At 40.7% G+C, this 20,940-nt stretch overlaps 1 protein-coding gene across 4 annotated transcripts in view; it reads right to left on the reverse strand.

The window, feature by feature from the left end:
• VGLL4 (vestigial like family member 4) overlaps nucleotides 1-20,940 on the reverse strand; it is a 96,444-nt gene that overhangs the window by 15,546 nt on the left and 59,958 nt on the right. For 2 of the 4 annotated variants that reach the window (XM_053377661.1, XM_053377660.1), the window contains one exon: nucleotides 18,446-18,635. The exons of 1 other annotated variant lie outside the window; for it this stretch is intronic. In XM_053377661.1, the coding sequence (XP_053233636.1) occupies nucleotides 18,446-18,635 (190 nt within the window). Of the gene's footprint in view, nucleotides 1-6,374; nucleotides 6,492-18,445; nucleotides 18,636-20,940 lie in introns of those variants that run through there. One more of the 4 variants, XM_053377662.1, reaches the window with a different exon arrangement.

Genomic DNA, 20,940 nt, shown 5'->3' on the forward strand with positions numbered 1-20,940 from the left:
GTATTAAAAACAATACAACCTATTTGTTCTTTCTCGCCCAACTTTGCACACAAAGATGTGCCATTTCAAGAGTGTACTATGTGTCTAAAGCATTGCCAAAAAGAACTTTTGGCAAGTACTTTGGCTGGGAAAAGGTCTACTTTTTTGCCCATTTAGTCATGTTTATGAAGAGAGAAGCAGGTGGATAGCTTTCATATTTGGCCTCAGGGTAAGTATACTGCTCAATAAAGGCACCCAGAATTTTCACATGCCAGCCAGAAACCTGAATTCAACAGTCAATTAAATGATAGTTTCCCTGGGTCAAGTGTTGAACATCCCAGCCTGCCAGACAAAATGAGCTTTCCTAGCTTGAGTTTCAGTCCAGTGCAAGTTTAATGGTCAAAATTCTTAAAGAGTCAGGAGTGAAGCCAACTAGCATCAATATGTAAAATACAGAAAAGGAGCCAGAAATAGTTGCATTTGTCCACTTAAAGCCAACTGGAAGACCTCCTAGCTGACCTTGTCCAGAACCCTAAACAGCTTTCAAAAGCAGCCATTTTATACTACTGCTCCTTTCTAACATATTATTAAAACACTGGATGAGGAAATGAATAATCCTGTTACCAATTAATGCAGTGATAATTTAACTCTATATGTAACCACTATATAATATGTCTTAAACTATTTTTACAATGGCAATCCAGGCTTAGCGTATCCCACTTGCAAAACTATTTTATTTGTTTAATTTAAAAGCATTTATAAACTGCTTACTATTTTACTACTACTACTACTACTAATCATCATCATCATCATCATCATCATCATCATCATCATATATTATTTATACCCTGCCCATCTGGCTGGGTTTCCCCAGTCACTCTGGGCAGCTTCCAACAAAATATTAAAAATACAATAGAACATCAAACATTAAAAACTTCCCTAAACAGGGCTGCCCTCAGATGTCTTCTAAAAGTCAGGTAGTTGTTTATTTCCTTGATATCTGATGGGAGGGCGTTCACCAGGGTGGGCGCCACCACCAAGAAGGCCCTCTGCCTGGTTTACTGTAACTTGGCTTCTCGTAGTGAAGGAACCGCCAAAAGGCTCTCAGCGCTGGAGGTACTAAATAGCCTGTTTAAAAATCTCAAAAGTTATTTTGTTCCCTTTTTAATTTGTCATACTTATGTAATAGAAAAATAGGGTTGCATCTAATGAAGACATTAGTGGAAGAATTTCCACCTGTGCAACCAAGTTTGAATCTCTTTGATCCCTCTGCTAAATCTGTTCTGGGTGTTCCCCAACCCTTCAGAGCAGATTTAGAGGGCAAAGAGTCTCATTGCACAGATGGAAGTATTTATACTAACAGGTAACCTTTGCTAGATACCACCCAAAGTTAAATAAAATAGAATTAAAAGTAACTACTGTGACAAAGAAAATAGCACATATGAATTTACATCTTCTGCACACACACCAACTTGGTAAACAAAAGCCCATTTTTTGCAGAAATCAGTCATATCTGTGTCTCATACACACATTTATTAGTTCAGACTAATAAGCAATGCCCAGTATCGGGGGGGGGGGGGCATTCCCATGTAGATGGAGATTTGTTTATTTATTTTGTAATCCCAAAAGCAACTGGCAGCTTTTTGCTGCCCTGCTTAAGCTCAAATATTAATTTTAACTTTTTCTGTGTATTCTTAATGCAGTTCAAACCAACAACAAAAAAGAAATAAATTATTTATGTACAAGCATAATTAACCTGAAAGAGGCCATCCAGTTAGCAGTTTGAAACATAACTTTATGTGTGAATTGACTGATGAAAGTCCAAAAATCTCCAGAAATAAGGAACCATATTATGCGTACAGTGGTACCTCGGGTTACATACACTTCAGGTTACATACGCTTCAGGTTACAGACTCCGCTAACCCAGAAATATTACCTCGGGTTAAGAACTTTGCTTCAGGATGAGAACAGAAATCGTGCTCCGGCGGAGCAGCAGCAACATAAGGCCCCATTAGCTAAAGTGGTGCTTCAGGTTAAGAACAGACCTCCAGAATGAATTAATTTCTTAACCGGAGGTACCACCATATTTGCTTTTTACTTTCTTTAACTTCACATCCTGACAGCTGATGTAAAATGAAAATATACCCTGTTGAGCAACATATTCTGTAAGGCTTAAAATCCAGCTTGTAAATAGCCACTCTTGTGGTATCCTATCCTGAAAAAGAATTGTAAATTAAGAGACTTGGCTGGGTCCCCCTTCCATTTCAGGACATTCATGCAGGCTACGCACTTTTGTGGCGTTATTTGCACAGGTTAAAGGGCATCTTTAATTGCTTAGAATAATCAGGGAACTCAAATATTGAAAGCTTTGGGAGTTTTCTTCATGCCTACGGCACAACTCTGCATGCCATACAGTGGCGCTTTGCACTGAATGTGGGATTACATTGAACACAAACAACCTTTTTTTGCAAACTATATAAAGGTAAAGGTAAAGGACCTATATATGCTAGGCTGGAGAAACAGTAGATCTCCAGATGTTGTTCTGGAAAGTTGCATCCAAATGCCAAGCACCGGTTTCAGTTAGTATTTTCTGCTTCATTCTTCCAGCACATGTAAAATTATTTGCTATCATAGTGACTGAAAATATTATTTTTTAAATAGTCAATATTAACAGAACACCGAAGAATTAACACTCTGATAATGAACACATCCAGGTAATAGAAAATTGCTATGTGTAAGTTAGCAAATATACACATATCACTGTTTTGCCTCAATATCAGAAGGTAAGTCCATAATGGGTGATCTGTATCAGTATACACATAACATAAGAAGAGAACAACAAACAAGAGATAGCAAGCCCTTCCCTTTTGCAAAAATGAGTGAATGAAAATTAGGAAGCTCCACCCCTTCACCATTCCAATTTCTTCCTTACAATATAAACATGGAGCTGGCTGGAGATATTTCTTTTCTTTCTTTCTCTATATCTTTTTTAAAATATACAGATCCAAAACAAAACAGTTGCCACTTTCCCCTCCCCAGAGAACTGTACAACAAAGTGACATTAAGAAATATTAACTCCATTCTAATGCCATTTTCCATTCAGGTTGTAAGTCCTCATCATAATGTCAAATATGTATTCAGCAGAAAATACAATAAATACGAATGTATGTAGTAAAACAAAACCAGTTTTCTCTAAAAGTGCCTTTCCTTAGAGATCTTCGTCTCCTTATGAAATGGACTGTGGTCCACAAAAGATTATGCCACAATTGTTAGTCTTTAAGGTAGCACAAGACACATTCCTCAACAACACTGCATCTTTATCAGAGGAAGCTAAAAGTTGTGAAAAATCAATATAAATTAGTAAAGAACAGAGCACCAGGTCAGTGGTGTTCAACCAGTGTGCCATGGCACCCTGAGGTGCATTGAATGGTGGTTAGGGGTGCCACAGACAACACTGGCCGCTGTCCCTCTTTCTTTCCTTCCCTCCCTCCTCTGATGCCCTCTCATGTCTCTGCCTCCCAAAGGCTTGCACAGATGTTTGTTGCAGCAGCCCTGGCTACAAGCTCCCTAGGCAAATGGTTCTTCTGGGGCTGGCCATGAGGTGCTGGTTGTCAGGAGCTGAGGCAGTGCAGAAACCAGGGGTAGCTGCAACAGCTACCTGGAGAACTCCCAAGGAGAGGGGAGAGCCGAGAGGAGAGGAGGCTGAGGGAACACTCCACAAGGGAGGGTGTTCAAAAAAGGGTGAGAGGCTGCCAGCTCTGCAGGCAAGGGGTGACATAACTGGGCTCCTGAGCCCCACAGACGTAACCATGCAGAAAGAATGCAGTTGGTAAAGGGAGCCATGGACTCAAAAAGGTTGAAAACCTCTGCCCTAGGTAATTGGAAGGGAATGATATCAGCAAACGGGACCTTTTATTAGCAAAGGGCAGAAAAGCTCTTGCTGTTTGCATATATTCAAATTTAGGGTGAAATTGTGATTTGGTCACTTACACACCTACATGCAACCTATAGCCAAATCTGTCTATCTATCTACCCATCTATCTATCTATCTATCATCTATCTATCTATCTATCTATCTATCTATCTATCTATCTATCTATCATCTATCTATCATTCTATCATCTATCTCATAGCAGTTGCCAAAGACATACTTGGAAATTCAGGGCTAAATTATTCGAGTCAAGGCTAAGCCCCAGAACACATGCAGGATATCCATGGATTTCCATTGTTTTATTACGTACCATTTTCCAGAAAATGCTACTACTAATCCACATAGCTATACGCAAACAGAGATGTAAATTTCCATATGCAGTAAGGCAGCTCTCTCTCAGAACAGTATAATGTTCCCACACCAGGCTTAATGAGATTATAGCATAAAAGTAATCACCTGATTGAGACAGGGCTGCAGCTCAGTGGAAGAGCCTATGTGTTGCATTGCAGAAGGGTCCCAGGTTCAAACCTCAACACATCTGGGTAGGGCTGGGAGGGGACCCAGCTCAATACTCTGGAGAGCTGCTGCCAGTCAGCAAAATCAATGCTGCACAATATAGTAATATTGCCAAGCACATTTATAAACAAACAACTGAACTCCAGGTGATCTGGAACCAAAAGCCACAGACAGGACTAAGACACTTCTGTTGGGTTCCAATAGTTGGGTAGCTGTTTCACAGTATTTGCTTCCCTTAAAAAAATAAAGGAAAAGTGTCAACTTTGAATTCAGAAGGCTACAAAATGGAAGATCTTCTAGATGCTATGATGTTCCGTGAAGTGTTCACAGGAGCCAGCTTGGTGGGGTCAAGGTCCCTTTGCCCCCACTAAAATATTTGGGGGCTGCCCCCCCAAAATTGATTAGTATTGCCATTCAAATGGTGTGTGTGTGTGATGTCTTGTGATCAATTATGTGGAGTAGGGCTTAACTGTCCCCCCCCCAATATTTTATTCAAGTGGTAGCCTTGGAAGTGTTGGCAACCTGGGTTAGTGGTTCTCCATTCCCAACCCAAATACAGAGATGAACAAGCACTGGTGAACCATCCACAATAATCACTTGTGATTTAGGGGTCTCTAGCCTAATCTGAATCTGTATTTTTTTTATATAGAAAAAAAAATGTTTGGAGTTCTCAGGAGTTTGAGCAAGAGCTCACAAGCTACATAAAAGTCAAACTCAGGTCACATGTTGCCTACCTCCTGAGGTTATAATTAATCACATATAACTCCCTGATTCAGTCAGCTGCCTGCTGAACTGATGAAAAAAATGGTAAATAGAATTCAGCTCTGTATATAATTTGGTGCGCAGCCACACAGGCAAAGTAACTGTAGGCATGCAATGCTTGAATATATATAGCCTAACTAACCATGTAAAGTTTAAAGCATACATTCATTTTTTGTTTACAAAACAGCTTATACTTTAATTCTTTTACATTCTGCTACATAAAACTCATATAGTGTGAAAGCAAAGCAGAAAATCTAAAAAGACAGCTCAGTTTCTGCTGTCCCTTATATATATGTTTTGTGGTATTTTTTATGCACTTAAGTGACTAATAATAGAATTGTCCTGCAAAAATCTAAAGGAAGAGGTTGAATAAATGAAATCAGAAACTTCACCCACTTACTTTTTATTTCTTACAATTTTCTTTAATGAAAAACATTAAACTAAAACATGCTTGCACCTACCTTTGCACCAACCCACCCGCCACAGGATGAAATCCTCTCAATCTATCTCATGCACTGAAGGAACTGACCCCAGTCTCTCCTCTCCAAATGTAGGAAACCATGTGCACACTGATATTTGATGTGTGGTTTGGGAGCAGGGATGGGGTAAAGGGAGAAATGTTGCATTGGACAACCACGTGCAATAGGTGCTTAATCCATATTCCCAACTGAGGATAGGAAAACATTTGCAACCACATTTAAAACATAATAAAGATTAACCTGTGTGTAGGAAAAGGTGAATGGCTCAAGAGAAGACCACACAACTCCTCGTACCCTGACTTCAAAAATGCACCATTACATTTTGCAGGCTGTCACATGACAATAACATTTCATTGCCACCTGAGTCTGCCTTGTCCCAATTAGAAAAATAACACCTTTGCGTACACTGAAGTCTAACAGCATGAGATTCACTGTTTAGCAATAGTTACAGTCACTGAGCTCCTCTTTTCTTCACAAACTAAGGAGGGTGACTAAAGGTGTTAGCAACATGAATCTGATGTATAATTGGGAAGAAAATCACTGCTCCCTCTCCAAAAGAGAGCTACTGATCCACTCTTCTACTTCTCTGTTCAGCACTTAGTTTAAATTAATTACAGCTGAAAATATGGCACTGCCATCTGGTATGAAAAAGCAAGGATCAGGGAATAAAATGAAAGCTCTCCCTCCCCCCCTTTTTTTGTACTAACCTCACTTTAATCATTGCCAAAGAGCATGAAGACAGCCCTGCGTCCTCCCACAAGAAAGCCTTGGGCCTCACAAACTTGGCAGGCCCTTCCCTGCACAAAAAGCTCAGCAGGCAGAAGTCATTTCAAAATAAGAGCTTTTCCCTCCAGGATAAGCTGTACTCAAAAGCAACAAGGATGGATTTCTGCTGCACTTGTTGAACACCATCTCTGGGGAAACCTCCCTTCTCTTCCAGAGCGAGGTTTTCATGCTTGCGGAAGTGAGTTTCTCCCCCTTGTCTCCACCAAAAAGGGGAGGGGGAACTGTGCTTTGGGTCTCCCCCATGGAGACAGGTTAGCTGGTGGCTAAAAGATCAAAAGAAAAGGGGGGGTGGAAGAGGAGAGAAGAAAGCAAAACCATAGGGGAACCAAAGTAGGCTTAAAGTTCCCTAAGCACCAACACCTGGGAAGAATAAGCCTTATTTATTTATTTATTTATTTAGCTAGCTAGCTGCCCTTCATCCGAGGTTCACAAGGCAGTTCACAACATAAAAATACAAAAGAAAGACACAAAATATGTAATAAAGCTAGTACTTCCCCACTGCACCAGTCATCAGTGCAACTAGAGGACTGCACTGTACTTTACATGGTGTCTCCAGAGAATTTTACATATCACTTGGGAAGGGGCAGGCAAACAAATGTCGGTGTACTGGAAGAAGCAAAGATCACCAGTGTCAAAGCAATGATTCTTCAACATCAACTTGGTCATGTCTGATTATAGTCTTCCAAAGCAACCACTCTATTCCCAACTTAAGAATGGTAAGCATAATGCTGATGGACAAAAAAAGAGGTTTAAAGATGCCCTCAAGACTAATCTTAAAAAATGAGGGATAAACACCGACAACTGGGATTCATTGGCCTGAGAGTGCTCCAACTGGAGAACATCCTTTACCGAAGGCGTCATGGACTTTGAGGAAGCACAGATTTAGGATGAAAGGGAGAAACAAACTGAGAGGAAGGCACGTTTGGCAAATCCTCACCGTGATCAACTCCTGCCCCGAAACCTATGTCCTCATTGTAGGAGGTGCAGATCCATCATTGGCCTCCACAGTCATTTACGGACACACTGTTAAAACCGTGTTCATGGAAGACAATCTTACTTGGCTACAAGTGATCGCCAAAGAAGGAAGACGACGTGGCACAGCAACGAAAGCAGCAAGCTGGCACTCTGCCTACAACAACCTCCATGTGGCCCTTTTGGGGGTCAACCCAGGCAGGTTTGGCTTTGTAAATGTTCGCTTCCGTTGCTTGCCAAGACAGTTTAAGCATCCCAAATGCAGCCCTTGATCAAACCATTGGCCTATTCAGCGCTCCATATCTACATTTGGCTGCCTTCATCCAATGAAGAAGGTGAATGTTGGAAGATTCTGGACAGATAAAAGAAAGTACTTCTTCAAGCCACAGGAGGCAGTGATGGCCACCAACCTGGATGGCTTTAAAGGGCCATGATGGATGTGCTCTGCCTCTACAGTTGGCAGCAGTAACTCTTCTGAATACAAGTTGCTAGGAATCACAGGAGGGGAGAGTGTTATTGTGCTCAAATCCTGCTCGCCTGCGGGAAACCTGCATCTGGTTGGCCAGTGTAAGAACAGGATGCTGGACTAAATGGACCATTGGCCTGACCCAATAGGCTTTTCTTATGTTCTTATGCAATGCAATTAGTCTATTTGAGCATTTGTGCAGTGGAATGAATTTTGGTATGCATGTTAAAAGGCACATTTCGTGGATTATTATATCAAGTTCAAATACTAGCTTGACCACCACATTTTCAAAGGAAAACTACAAAAGGCAAGGCAGTAAACTATCTCCGTTGAAGGATGGAAGTTAGTGTGCACCTTGAGATTCCTTTCAAGAAAAAACCTAACTCAGTCTCCACACTCATTTTCAAGATGGCTAAGAGCCAGTGAGGGCTCTCACACAGTCCAGGGGTAGTCAATGTGGTTGTCAGTTCCCATCAGCCCCTGCGATCACAGCCAATGGGTCAGAGTGGATTGGAACTCGAGTCCAAAGGCACCACTTTGGCTACCCCTGAAGCAGTCAAATCTCAAAAGTTGGGATAAGAACCTGGACCACGGCAATATATTTCTATTCACAATACTAAAAACAAAATGAAAAGAGAGCTAACCTAATCAAACTAATTAACCAGTAAATCAATCCATAAATCAGACATGCAGATTTGTCCATCAGGCTGCCCTGAGTGAAAGAGTGCTCAGTGTTGACTGATTTAAGTCCTTAAATCAGAACAAGAATCAGTGCTGATCACTCCTGCTTCCCTTCTTTCCTCCTTCCACCGAATGAGAATGCTGGTTTGTATTAAGCTAGAGTCTTCTATCCATTCTGAAGGAAATCAGCCCTGAGTGCTCACTGATGAACAGATCGTGAAGCTGAGGCTCCAATACTTTGGCCACCTCATGAGAAGAGAAGACTCCCTGGAAAAGACCCGATGTTGGGAAAGATTGAGGGCACAAGGAGAAGGGGACGACAGAGGACGAGATGGTTGAACAGTGTTCTCGAGGCTACCAGCATGAGTTTGACCAAGCTGTGGGAGGCGGTGGAGGACAGAAGTGCCTGGCATGCTCTGGTCCATGGAGTCACGAAGAGTTGGACACGACTAAACAACTAAACAACAATAGTCTTCTAATGCATCACAAACAGGGAAATAATGTTGATAGAGCCTATAGTGATTTCTGATCTGGGCAATGTCAAATAATAAAACTAAATCACAAAGGAGGGGGAAATATCCAGATAGTGTAGTCCTAACCTGCAGATCCATTAGCTGGAGGAAATTAGGAAGAAATGGAGATGCCTTTCTGTGGAGTTGCCTGCTCGGTTCCAGGGGCACAGAACTACCACTTGCGGTCAGGCGTGGTAACCTTGTTTCCATTCAATTCAAGTTAATTTCATTTTTTGCCCGTGTGAAACTGGCATAATTAATGCCTCATTAGAATTAAAAAATGGAAATTAAGGAAAACAGGATCCTACACCCATCCCACAACTCCCACCCTAACCAGTAATGAGTTTTGGAAGGGTCACTTCACACACATTCAGCTCATTTAGGATTGCACTCTTAAATATGCACATTAAACAACAGAATAGAGGAAAATCTTCTAACGCTGCCCAGTGTGAAATAAATCATGAAGGTACATTAAAATGGGAGGCCCTTATATTTGACCGGTCAATGGTATGTTAAAGAAATTATCTTTATAGACTGTGGGGAGGGGGAAATCCACTTAGATATCCCACAAATTGCCGTTCTCTTAATGTTTCAGCACAGAATGCAGGCTTCTGGTCTTAAAATATATTTATTTATTAAACACTTATATACTGATTTATATACAAAAAAACCAAAATACAGCAATGCAAAACAATACAAAGTCTAATGTAGTTCAATAACCACTGTAGAACATTATCCAGCTGCAGGCTTTCCGCAACAGTTCAGTATTAATGGCCCAGAAATGCTTGAGGGAAACAAGTGAGTTTTAAACATACATTAAAAGCAGAACAAAGTTGGCACTTGCCATTATTTCCGGGGTGGGGGTGGGGAGTGTTATTCCACATGGTTGGCGCCACCAACAGCAAGGCCCTCATGCAGGTAGCCACAAGGTTGGATTTCTGATGGCTGCATCACTATCAAGAGGGCCTCAACTATGATCTCAGTGAACAAACAGTATGTGAAACTCCCCCCCCCCCCAAGTTACCCTAAAATTTCAAATGGGGTAATAAAGAGGTAGTAATGATAAAATGTTTAATCATTGTCAAATATTGAACTGAAGTATCTTAATTGGCTTAAAGATTCAAGATTAGAGCCAAAACAACTTGTGTAACCTTTTAGCACTCCAGAATCCTGCTCCTGAGTGAGTGTTAACACTTGGCAGTTTTAGGCAGAATTAATGCCAGTTTGGAGGTGGGGATATTGTAGCAGATTGCAGTATAAGACCAAACAAAAGAATATTCTCAAGTCCATCACTTTTTGTCTAGGGAAAAAAATTCTTATTCAACTAAAAGAAAACATAAGGTTTTATTCCAAATCCTGACTTTACAGTCATTGTCTATAGCAACAGTGTCCATAACATTCAAACTCTCAGGAGTGCAACTTTCTAGTAAACGGTACATCTGTCAAACTGCAGGAAACATCTGGGAAAATGATTGAACGAAAAGGAGCAAGTTTAAAACTTGTGCTCCATAAGCTTACAGCACACAATCTAGAGCAACCCTGTGAAGTTAGCATGCATATAGACTCAGTTGAAATGAATGGGACCAGCATGTATACAGAACGGTAACCAGTGGTGTTTTGTTAGATCTGGTGTACATTGTCCCCCTTTATTTGTTTGCATTGATTATTTGTTTGCTTAGTATCACAATACCACCATTGTGGTATGAAACGCAATAATAAAACCAAAGCAAGTAAAAAATATTTAAAAAATCAATACTGCCTACAAGTAACTTTATCCTTTTGCGAAAGCTTGTAAAAATAATAAGTTTACAGCACCCAATGAAATTTATAAAATTTCAGAGCCTGCATAACTACAATGGGTAGAATATTCCACAAGGCAAGAGCTACTGTGCTGAAGGACCTACCGTATTTTTTGCACCATAACACTCACTTTTTTCCTCCTAGAAAGTAAGGGGAAATGTCTGTGCGTGTTATGGAGCGAATGCCTGCGGGCGGCAGGGGGGATCTGCTGCAGTCGTGAGCAGAGGATCCATGGTTCCCCTTCCTTCCCTCCTCTGTGGTTACAAAGCATGGATCCACATGGATCCTCAGGATTTTTGCACTGGGCTACTCCAAACTCACTGTCAGATCACATGTCTGTGGCCACAGCATGAACCACAAAAATAATATATCCACTATTTCGTTTAGAATATTTTTTTTCTTGTTTTCCTCCTCTAAAAACTACGTGCGTGTTATGGTCTGGTGCGTGTTATAGAGCGAAAAATACGGTAGTCCAAGCTGCCATGGAATGAACCTCCATGTAGCTCCAGATGGGGCCCTGTAGATGACAGTGAGCAGACAGGTATAAGGCAATCCTTCAAATATCGTTGTCCCAAGTTGTTTAGGTAACCCCAGCCACAAAGTCATGTTGTCCCATTCTGCTGCCCCAGTTGCAGCTTCCTAATCTATTTTAAGAGTAACCCCACATACAACATATTGCAATAATCCTACACAAGGTGACCAATGCATGACGCAGTGTAATAAGCTGTCCCTGTTAAGGAATGGCCATAGCTGGTGCATCATCCAAAACTGGTAGAAAGCAATGCAAACCACCATGCAAACTAAGCCCCCAGTCACAATGATGGGTCAAGGAAGACTCCTAGACTCTTCCTTCAAAGGGAGTGCAACCCCATCCACTACTGTTGTAGTGACCTATAACTGACCTATATCTCAGACAGTTTTATTGTGTTTCAATTTATTGGCTCTCATCTATCCCACCACTGTACCCAGATATCACAGAGAAACAGACCTGGGTCTAATCAGCATACTCCTTATGATGTTCCCAATGACTTCCTGTAGCATGGGCTCCAAGTGCAGTTGCCACAGGGGTGACAGGCAAATACCCTAATGCTATTCTATGAAACTAACCTCCAATTCTCCCAATTATTATCTCGCAGAGCAAGTCCAGGAAGATACCATGGTCAATTACTTCCAAGGCCGCTAAACTTTTCTTACGCTGCTCTCTCCCATCAGGGCAACCAAGGTTGGTTCAATCCCAAAGCCAAGTGAAAACCAGAATGGGAGCATTCTATATAAACCAGTACCCTCCAAGAATGTGCGCCATTGTGCAACCACAATGCTCAGCCACCTTGCTCAAAAAGGGAATGTTAACAACTAGACGTTAGCTATCTAAAACAATAGGGTTGCACTACTGCCTCCTTAAGGACGGCAGGCACCGCTGTCCCATGTAAAGACACATTCACACTGTTTTAGCGATATTTTCTCTACAGTGGTGGTGGTGGTGAACTGTTCGCACCCATATACAACATGGTATGTAGAAGGTACTTATAGGGTTATTGTATGCCTACTTTGGCTCTTGCTTGTAAGTTTAAATGTAATAAGAGAGACATGTGCACTACATTTTCATACAATGATGTATATTATAGCAAGGGGCGCAGGTGGCACTGTGGTCTAAACCACAGAGCCTAGGGCTTGCTGATCAGAAGGTCGGTGGTTCGAATCCCCGCAACAGGGTGAGCTCCCGTTGTTTGGTCCCTACTCCTGCCAACCTAGCAGTTTGAAAGCACGTCAAAGTGCAAGTAGATAAATAGACACCGCTCCAGTGGGAAGGTAAACGGCGTTTCTATGCACTGCTCTAGTTTTGCCAGAAGCGGCTTAGTCATGCTGGCCACATGACCCGGAATCTTTCTGCCGACAAACGCCAGCTCCCTTGGCCAGTAAAGCGAGATGAGCGCTGCAACCCCATGGTCGTCCACGACTGGACTTAATTGTCAGGGGTACCGTTACCTTTACTATATTATAGTAGCATGGGTTCAATAATCATACTGTGGCCATCTTTATTATTTTTTAAAAATATCACATTTCACACAGCGTATGCCTTTTCTACTTAACCATCACATATCTTGTGGTAAACACTGTAGAACCATTTAATACATTTATATTGCTTCTCCTAGGAGGTCAGGAGGGGTGAGGCAGCCGGCATCAATGACATCACTGCAATACAAGCATCACTGGTTGCCAGGGTGTTTCCACGCCCAATTTAAAGTCCTGGTTTTAAGTGTTAAATAGTTTGGGCTCAAGCTCTTTGCTGCCCACACACTGAGATCAGCATCAGAGACTCTACTTCAGTGTCCATTTTCTCTCCTAGGTCAGTGAGGTGGGCAGTGCCACTATGGTTGCAGGGTTATCTCCCGTCAAATCTGTGTCATGTTAATACACTGCAGGAGGCTCTAAAAACGTGTATTATAAAAATATTACATCTTTGAGGCAGGTTTTGTTTATGCATTGTCCAGATGCTCTTTTGTTTTGTTTTTAACAGGCCTGTCTATTAATAGTTCATAGATGGTTTAAATACCATGAGTTGCTTTGGACAAGCTTGCCCAGAAAACAAAGTTTTAAAATATCACAACAAACAAATAAATAAAATACACCACCTACCACCGAATACAAACAACAAAGCAATAGTAGCAAAATGCTGAAACAACGCCTGGATCAACAGGTAAAAACTACTGCCTTCATTTTAAAGCAACAAAACAAGTCAGCATCTAGGACTGAAGCAACAACCAAACCACTGTCTGTACTGCACAACTTAGCACATGTTTAAGAAACAAGAAAACACCTTCATGTGGTGAGCTGGTAGATTATGTTCACTCTTGGAACCATTCCAGCGAAGACGGTAATTGTCAGCTTGAGCAAATCATTTACAATTGGTTTATAGTAAGAGTAAGGAGGACAGAAACTTACTTAACTGCCACAGTCTCTGTGTCATCCCACCTGCATTTCCCCAGCTGGTCCTTTATTTTGAAGCCATGGGCTATGGAAAAGATTGGGAGATTCACGAAGTAGAATACATATGCTGTCCAAAGGTGTGTACGGGCAAAACTCCTGTGCTACAGTTCATTCATGAGATGTGCATGCATCTGTGTGAAGATAGTCTCTGCATAAGAACAATGTCACACATGGAGGTGAACTTGGTCTTTATAGTACATGCCAATTTCCCAAAAAAATTGTCTGGAACCAAAAGACCAGACATGTAATAATAATTTGTTATTATTTAACAACAAATAATTTACCTGAAATCCTCATGAGATCAAGTTCTTAACAAAATATATGCAGTCCAGTATATCAATTATTAAAAATTGCAACCCGAAGAGCAGCAACTTAGATATAACCTCAACAGAAACAAGAATAATATGGCTTTCAATATGCAGAGAGAAGACACTATTTGCAATAAGAAGGCAAAGGAGGAATAAAAATTGCCTTATGCCAACAAGCATACACTCTTAGGTTGCCCATGAGAAAAGAATAACTGATTCATTCATTCCATCATCACCCAAGCTATTCAACCATAAGTGCTGTTTTTGAAGGTTTGCATTTCACTCACATGGTAACATTGGTAAAAATACTCACTAAACCGAAATGACAAGTCACAGAACAGCCGTAAACACATAAAAAAAACCCAATTTTTAATAGCAGCTGCTCCTGAAGTGAGCAGGAGAAGAACAATAAAGAACAGGATTTTGGCACCTTATTAAAAACAATGGCTTGGTGCTTATCATGCCAACAGTGCATTGCATGGCCCATGTAGAGCACACCCACCTCCAAGCTTGCATTAGTTCTTTGCAGAACAACATAAAGCTAAAGGCTACATCAATCATATGCACCACACAGTCAGAGGCACAGCACAAGAGTCCAGTCAAAGTTGGACCACTAGAAATCCTCTCCCTAATGAACCACCAAAAGACCCTGATGTTGGGAAAGATTGAGGGCACAAGAAGGGGACGACAGAGAACGAGATGGTTGGACAGTGTTCTTGAAGCTACAAACATGAGTCTGACCAAACTGCGGGAGGCAGTGGAAGATAGGAGTGCCTGGCGTGCTCTGGTCCATGGGGTCACGAAGAGTCGGACACGACTAAACGACTAAACAACAACAACAACAAAATGAACCACCAATGGAATTCCAGGAAATTCTGCAGCTCACCACTTAATTTTTAATACACTAAACTCTACCTACAATATTACCAATAAAGAGATGCTGAAACCACTTAAGGTTGAATCCAAACCATAAGCATATTCTACAGTTGTGTTGTGTAATTACGAGGTCTTAGCAACAACAAGAAAAAAAATGTAATGTTAATTAACAATATTCCATCAAGGCTTGCTATACAACCCTCTTCTTGCTGCAAAGACAGGTTAAAGCCTCCTATTTACAGGCTCTAAGAATAAGTTTTAAAAGCACACACAGCTGTGGCTTCCCCCACTCCTTTCTTAACTCTTTGATACTTTCAGAGTTTGCTCATTTTATTTGTTACATAGCAAAGAAAATGACCTAAGGAGAGATTATCAAGCTTTCTGCCTCTGTGCAAGGACTCTTAAGGCAGAAATGATGCCTGCTGGGAAAAGGCTGATGTCAGCTCTTAAGAGCTCCCTGCAAGGATAAGGAGGCCTTTGTTTTCAGCTGAACTGTGAAAATGAGAAAATACCTCCAGCCTGACAAACAAGAAACCCACACAACATAGGTCAGGCCTGAGACCTTTGTTTAAAGGGACAACACTGCATTAGTGTTACACTTGCACTGCAACATCCAGACACTTTCAACATTAAACAGAAGCTGCTCCAAAATAAACCAGGTGCATCTTTAAAGGTTATGAAAGGTCCCACAGGTTAAAGGTGACCGTTGGTATGAGTTCTCCTCCACTCCTCACCAAAAGATCTCTTTGCATCTTCACTGAAACCACATACACAGGAACTTACACCAAGAAATCTAAATGATTTTTTTAGTGGAAATCAGAAGTCAAGATATAATCTTATTTTTAGGCTGATGTTATTATTCCTCCTTAGTTGAATAGCTGTGATACGTTAGTGAAGCTGTATAAGTTTTCCAACTTGCCTTTTTCTGAGGCAGAAAGTCTTTTGGAATAGATGGCACCCTGGGTGGGGCTGATGGGGTTACAGTCTTAAACACATAGATGGTTTCCATGCTGAGGAAGCCTGCTCTACAGCTTTGGGCTGAATGACATACTACCAGTTTTCTGGGTCCCTATCTTGACGTGGGACATGGCACCAAGGCAAGGCTTGCACCTTTGTCAGGTAATTTCCATTTTCCTTACTAAGACACAACTCTGTACATAGTTAAACGTGCATCTGAAACTGATGGAAGAGTGCTTTTTGTGGAAATAAGTAATATTCTATCAGACATTCTGTTTGTCAGAACTTTGTATGCAATACACACACACATTTAAAGTTTCAACATGTTTTTCATTCCATTTGCTTTTTCAGGAGTTGCAAACTGGCTTTATTATCGTGTAATGTTCAATGACAGAAGTCCTACAGTAGACTAGACTATCTGGAAGATGAGTAAACATAGCTCATTAAAAGCTGCATTCAACAACTTAGAAGGTGTATCACACCACTTAAGTATATAATTGTGGCTGTATGCATGATTTAACACAATGCAGGTCTGCAATGCACATATGCAATATGAATTTAGCTTAAAGTGAAGACATACACACAGGAAGTAGAGGACCGTAAAAAGGGTCTCTTTTGTGAACTAACAAAAAATGAATTCAAGTGAAAATGCTGATAGCCAAAAACTCTTTATCCAATGTATTTATGATTTATCACCTATTATACCAGACAGGATGTAAATTCCTACTTCCTGCTGTAAACAAACTGATACATACATACAAAAGGGTAGTTCAGCTTTCTGATGACTACATATTCATTTAATCCTACAGTGACTTTTGTAATTGCCAACAAGTGGGGCACCAATGAAGAAAAAAGAACAACCCTTAACATGTAGTTTATTAAAATAGAGGAGTAATTTATTTTTTACTTTATGGCCAAAATATTTTACATTGGGGTTTTTTCTAGTAGGGCCCAATATAATTTAAATTTTCCAACTTATTTGTAACACCATTAAATGTTGCCAGCAAGTTGGCAGCTTTTCCTGATTACATAAGAAAGTAAAAGCCAAACTCTATATTTGCACAATATTTTGTTTCTTACATTTACAGTACCGCTAATAAAAGCCCTTTCTGGATCTGATGGTTGTCCAAGTGTTAAAAAGTGAATTTCTGTAAAATCTAAATGATTATAGTTTTGAGTGAAAACTCCATGAAAATTTTGCTTTATAGCGTTGAGAAAAGTGATTCTAAAGGTGTTGCATGACTCTGCAGATAGACAGGAGTTTGAAATGCTGAAGTGGAACCATCTACCCAATTGCTAGTTGTATTTCGTTTCCTTTATTTTTGTGAATTTGGAAGTCACATAGTTCCCCTCCCTTCCTCTCCTAAATTATGTAATAATTCAAACATAGCCTCGTTTTTTCCTATCTAAAGTTGTGTGGCAGTTGAAACAGAGTAACTCATTTCTCGTTTTTTTTCTCCCAGTGATTACAAATTTCACTCCTAAGGAGTCATTTTAAGTAGTTTAACTGGGAGTAATCACCACACGTAAAAAAGAAAGAAAGAAAGAAAGAAAGAAAGAAAGAAAGAAAGAAAGAAAGAAAGAAAGGGAGAACTGTTTCTGAGAGTTTTTATTGCTTTGGTACTCAAGCTCTTATTTGTAAGAAATTCCAAGCCTGCAATCTGCAGGCCTCTGAATAACACTGCTGTGATTTATTTGAGGATAAAATGCCTCAGTCCACATCTTATGACTGAATGCAACAATCCAAAGCTGAGTGGAATGTGTGGAATGCAGAGGGCTTCTTGAGCTGAGGCAGCAGGGAACAGTACACAGTTATCAAGTTGGCTCTGGCTGGAATACTCCAATCACTTCCTCTAGTCAGGAATGAAAGGAATTCTCTCAGCGCCTACACTTCATGCCAGCTACAGCTGCTTCTCTAGGAATGAGAAAACTAAATGGATGGAAAAACCGTTTTTCTTTCTTTCTAGTAACCCACATTTTACCTGCACAGTGAAATACTCTGCTGGCATGTGAAAATGGAAGCACGTTAACTAGTGTTTAGCAACAACTGCAGCTTGAGCAGCTGTTGCTGTGTGCAGTCTGCTGAGCAGCTGTTCTAAAAGTTCCTGGCCTTTAGGAGGAGTGGGGGGAAACACTAAAAATGCAAAGCATCTATTCTCACATCAGGGTAGAGAGTCTTAAAGCATAGGATATATAAAATATAAAGCAGGATGGAAATGAAATGAATGATGATGATATCCCATGGGGGGGGGTGGGGAACGGTACCTAGACTTTCAACTGTGGCAATTGTAACCTAGGTTTAAGGTGCCATTTGGCAATTAGGTTTTATATCTGAGTTTCTAACAGTGCATGTGGATTGTCATTTTTCAAAACAAAATAAAAAGCTGGGTGAAAACACATTGGAAGCCATATAAATAGTAAAGCAAACTTACAGATGGGGACTGAACATTCGACTCATTTTAGAGACGTGTTCGTTTTCACAGTCTAGGTCATCATCTCCTTGGTCCATACTGAACCTCCTCTTGCAAGGACTGATCGGGGGTGGCCCTGTCCTATGGTTGGTTACAGCCGCTGATACTGGGAGGGACTGCATTCTGGGTTCTCCTCTTAGAGCAGCTTCACCTACAGGGGGAAAAACAGAGGAAACCATGGGTTTAAAAAAAATGTCATAAAAAGAAACAAAAAACATTAGGTATGGTATCCTTTAAAGTCTGTACCTCCTTAAAGCAAAGTGTTTGATAAATCAATAGGATGCTTGCCTTGTCAGGCTTGTTTAAGATTTTAAACTGTGGTCAGAAGCTAAATATTCATTTTCTTAAAATAAAACATGACTTCTACAAACAAAATACTTGTTAAAATTTAGTTTCTGAAACATAAACATTGGAATAAAACAGCAGAGGAAGAGAGGTCGGGAAATACAGTTGACTCATCTCAGGTGCACTTAAGGTCTAAACTGACGCATAATATTTATAGCGTTTTTATTGGCAGACATACCTTTTTTGTAAGACGGAACAATCCAAAACTGAGTTTCATGCACTTGAGATTACAACTTAAGCAATCAACTTTAAACAATTTAATTCCTAACTGTTTTGAAGAGGAGGTCCTAAGCTCAATTCCTAGCATCTCCAGCTAAAACAGACAGACATTGCCAATCAGTGTAGCCAGTACTGAGCTAGACAGGTCAATGGTATATTTCAGTAAAAGGTATAAGGCAGCTTACTATGAAGATGCAGCAACTAGAAATAGTCTTCTTGTGGCCACACTACAGATTCATGGTGTTACAACGCAACTTCTAGCTCACACATGAGGAAAGTAACACTACTGGGCTAGGACTTGCCGATCAGAAGGTTGGAATCCCCGCGACGTGGTGAGCTCCCGTTGCTTTGTCCCTGCTCCTGCCCACCTAGCAGTTCGAAAGCACGTCAAAGTGCAAGTAGATAAATAGGGACCGCTCCGGCGGGAAGGTAAATGGCGTTTCCATGCGCTGCTCTGGTTTGCCAGAAGCGGCTTAGTCATGCTGGCCACATGACCTGGAAGCTGTACGCCGGCTCCCTCCGCCAATAAAGCGAGATGAGTGCCACAATCCCAGAGTCGGCCACGACTGGACCTAATGGTCAGGGGTCCCTTTACCTTTACCTTTAAAACAAACCGAGGGGGAGGGGAAACTGCATAGTTGTTATTCCTGCATTGCAGGAGCTTGGACGAAATGACCCTCGGGTTTCCTTCCAGCTCTACGATTCTGTGAACACGATATGCTTTCCCGCCCTGCTCAGTGATGCTCCTTCTTTGCATGTCATATAGGCTTTCGCATAGCACACAGGAACTACATTATCACATTTCACAAAGTTGGCCATCTTTTAGGATACACTGATATTTTTATTCAAGGTTTCTGGAACTTGTAAATATTTTTCTCTACAGATGCTCGTTCCATTTTTCTCAAGCGCATAATTACAAGAAAACAACGTCAGTAACACATCACATCTGAAAAGGGAAATGTGTTTGCTACTACTACACATTTTCATACCCCATGCAAGGCACAGGTGACATATAAAAAGAGCCCTGTTTTATATATTCAACAAATACTATTTTGGTGTGAAAGGAACCACTAGGGAGTAATCTCCACTATGTTCACCAGGGAAAATAAACATTTTGCCAATTTAGTAGGCAAGATGTAAACTAGCAAATATACTGCGGCTTATAAACACACCACAAGTCATGGCTTCTATTCAAGACTCTGGCAACAAAATTAAACTGTAACTTTCCACCTGAATGTTAAAAGCAAGAAGTGTATGCTCCACAGCAGGCCAGGCACTGGAGTTAACCATGCAGACATTCTGCTGTGTTAATACACAAATCATCACTTTGCTGCTTCTATCCCACCTTCATCTTTTCCCTTGGGGAGGGAGCTATTTAAAAGCCTTAAATCTTCTAATATGTGGAATCTGCAGCTGTATATTTTTTCTTTTCAGTCTTTAAAGTTTTCCATTTGAAGCTATGTTAGCCTCCAACAAAAATATTTTTTTAAATGGAAAATATAACTTTTGTTAGATCAAACTTGTGTAAAAGCACATAGGCCAAACAGTCATACAGAACAACTCCATCAGTAACTCAACTAAAAAACCAACATGGAAGTCAGAGTTTAATAAAATGGTATCTTCATTTGTAGGACATGCAGCATAAAATTTATCACATGCAGTATGTTGACATCCCGACAGGAATCATTTCACTTTGGCCATCAAGTCAGGAACTTAAAACTGCAAAAGAGAATATTCCTTGCATTTTATAATCTTAGATAGACAAGCTGGCACCAACTTCAAAAGCTGAAATCTCCAAACACTGCTTGATGCATCCTAAATTTATTTCATGCCTTTTCTGTGCTCAAGGTCTTCCAGTATTTGAAGAAAACAAAATCCAGTAGGAATGCCCA

The sequence above is a fragment of the Podarcis raffonei genome, chromosome 2 (genome assembly GCF_027172205.1).
Source record: "Podarcis raffonei isolate rPodRaf1 chromosome 2, rPodRaf1.pri, whole genome shotgun sequence".
Classification (NCBI taxonomy): domain Eukaryota; kingdom Metazoa; phylum Chordata; class Lepidosauria; order Squamata; family Lacertidae; genus Podarcis; species Podarcis raffonei.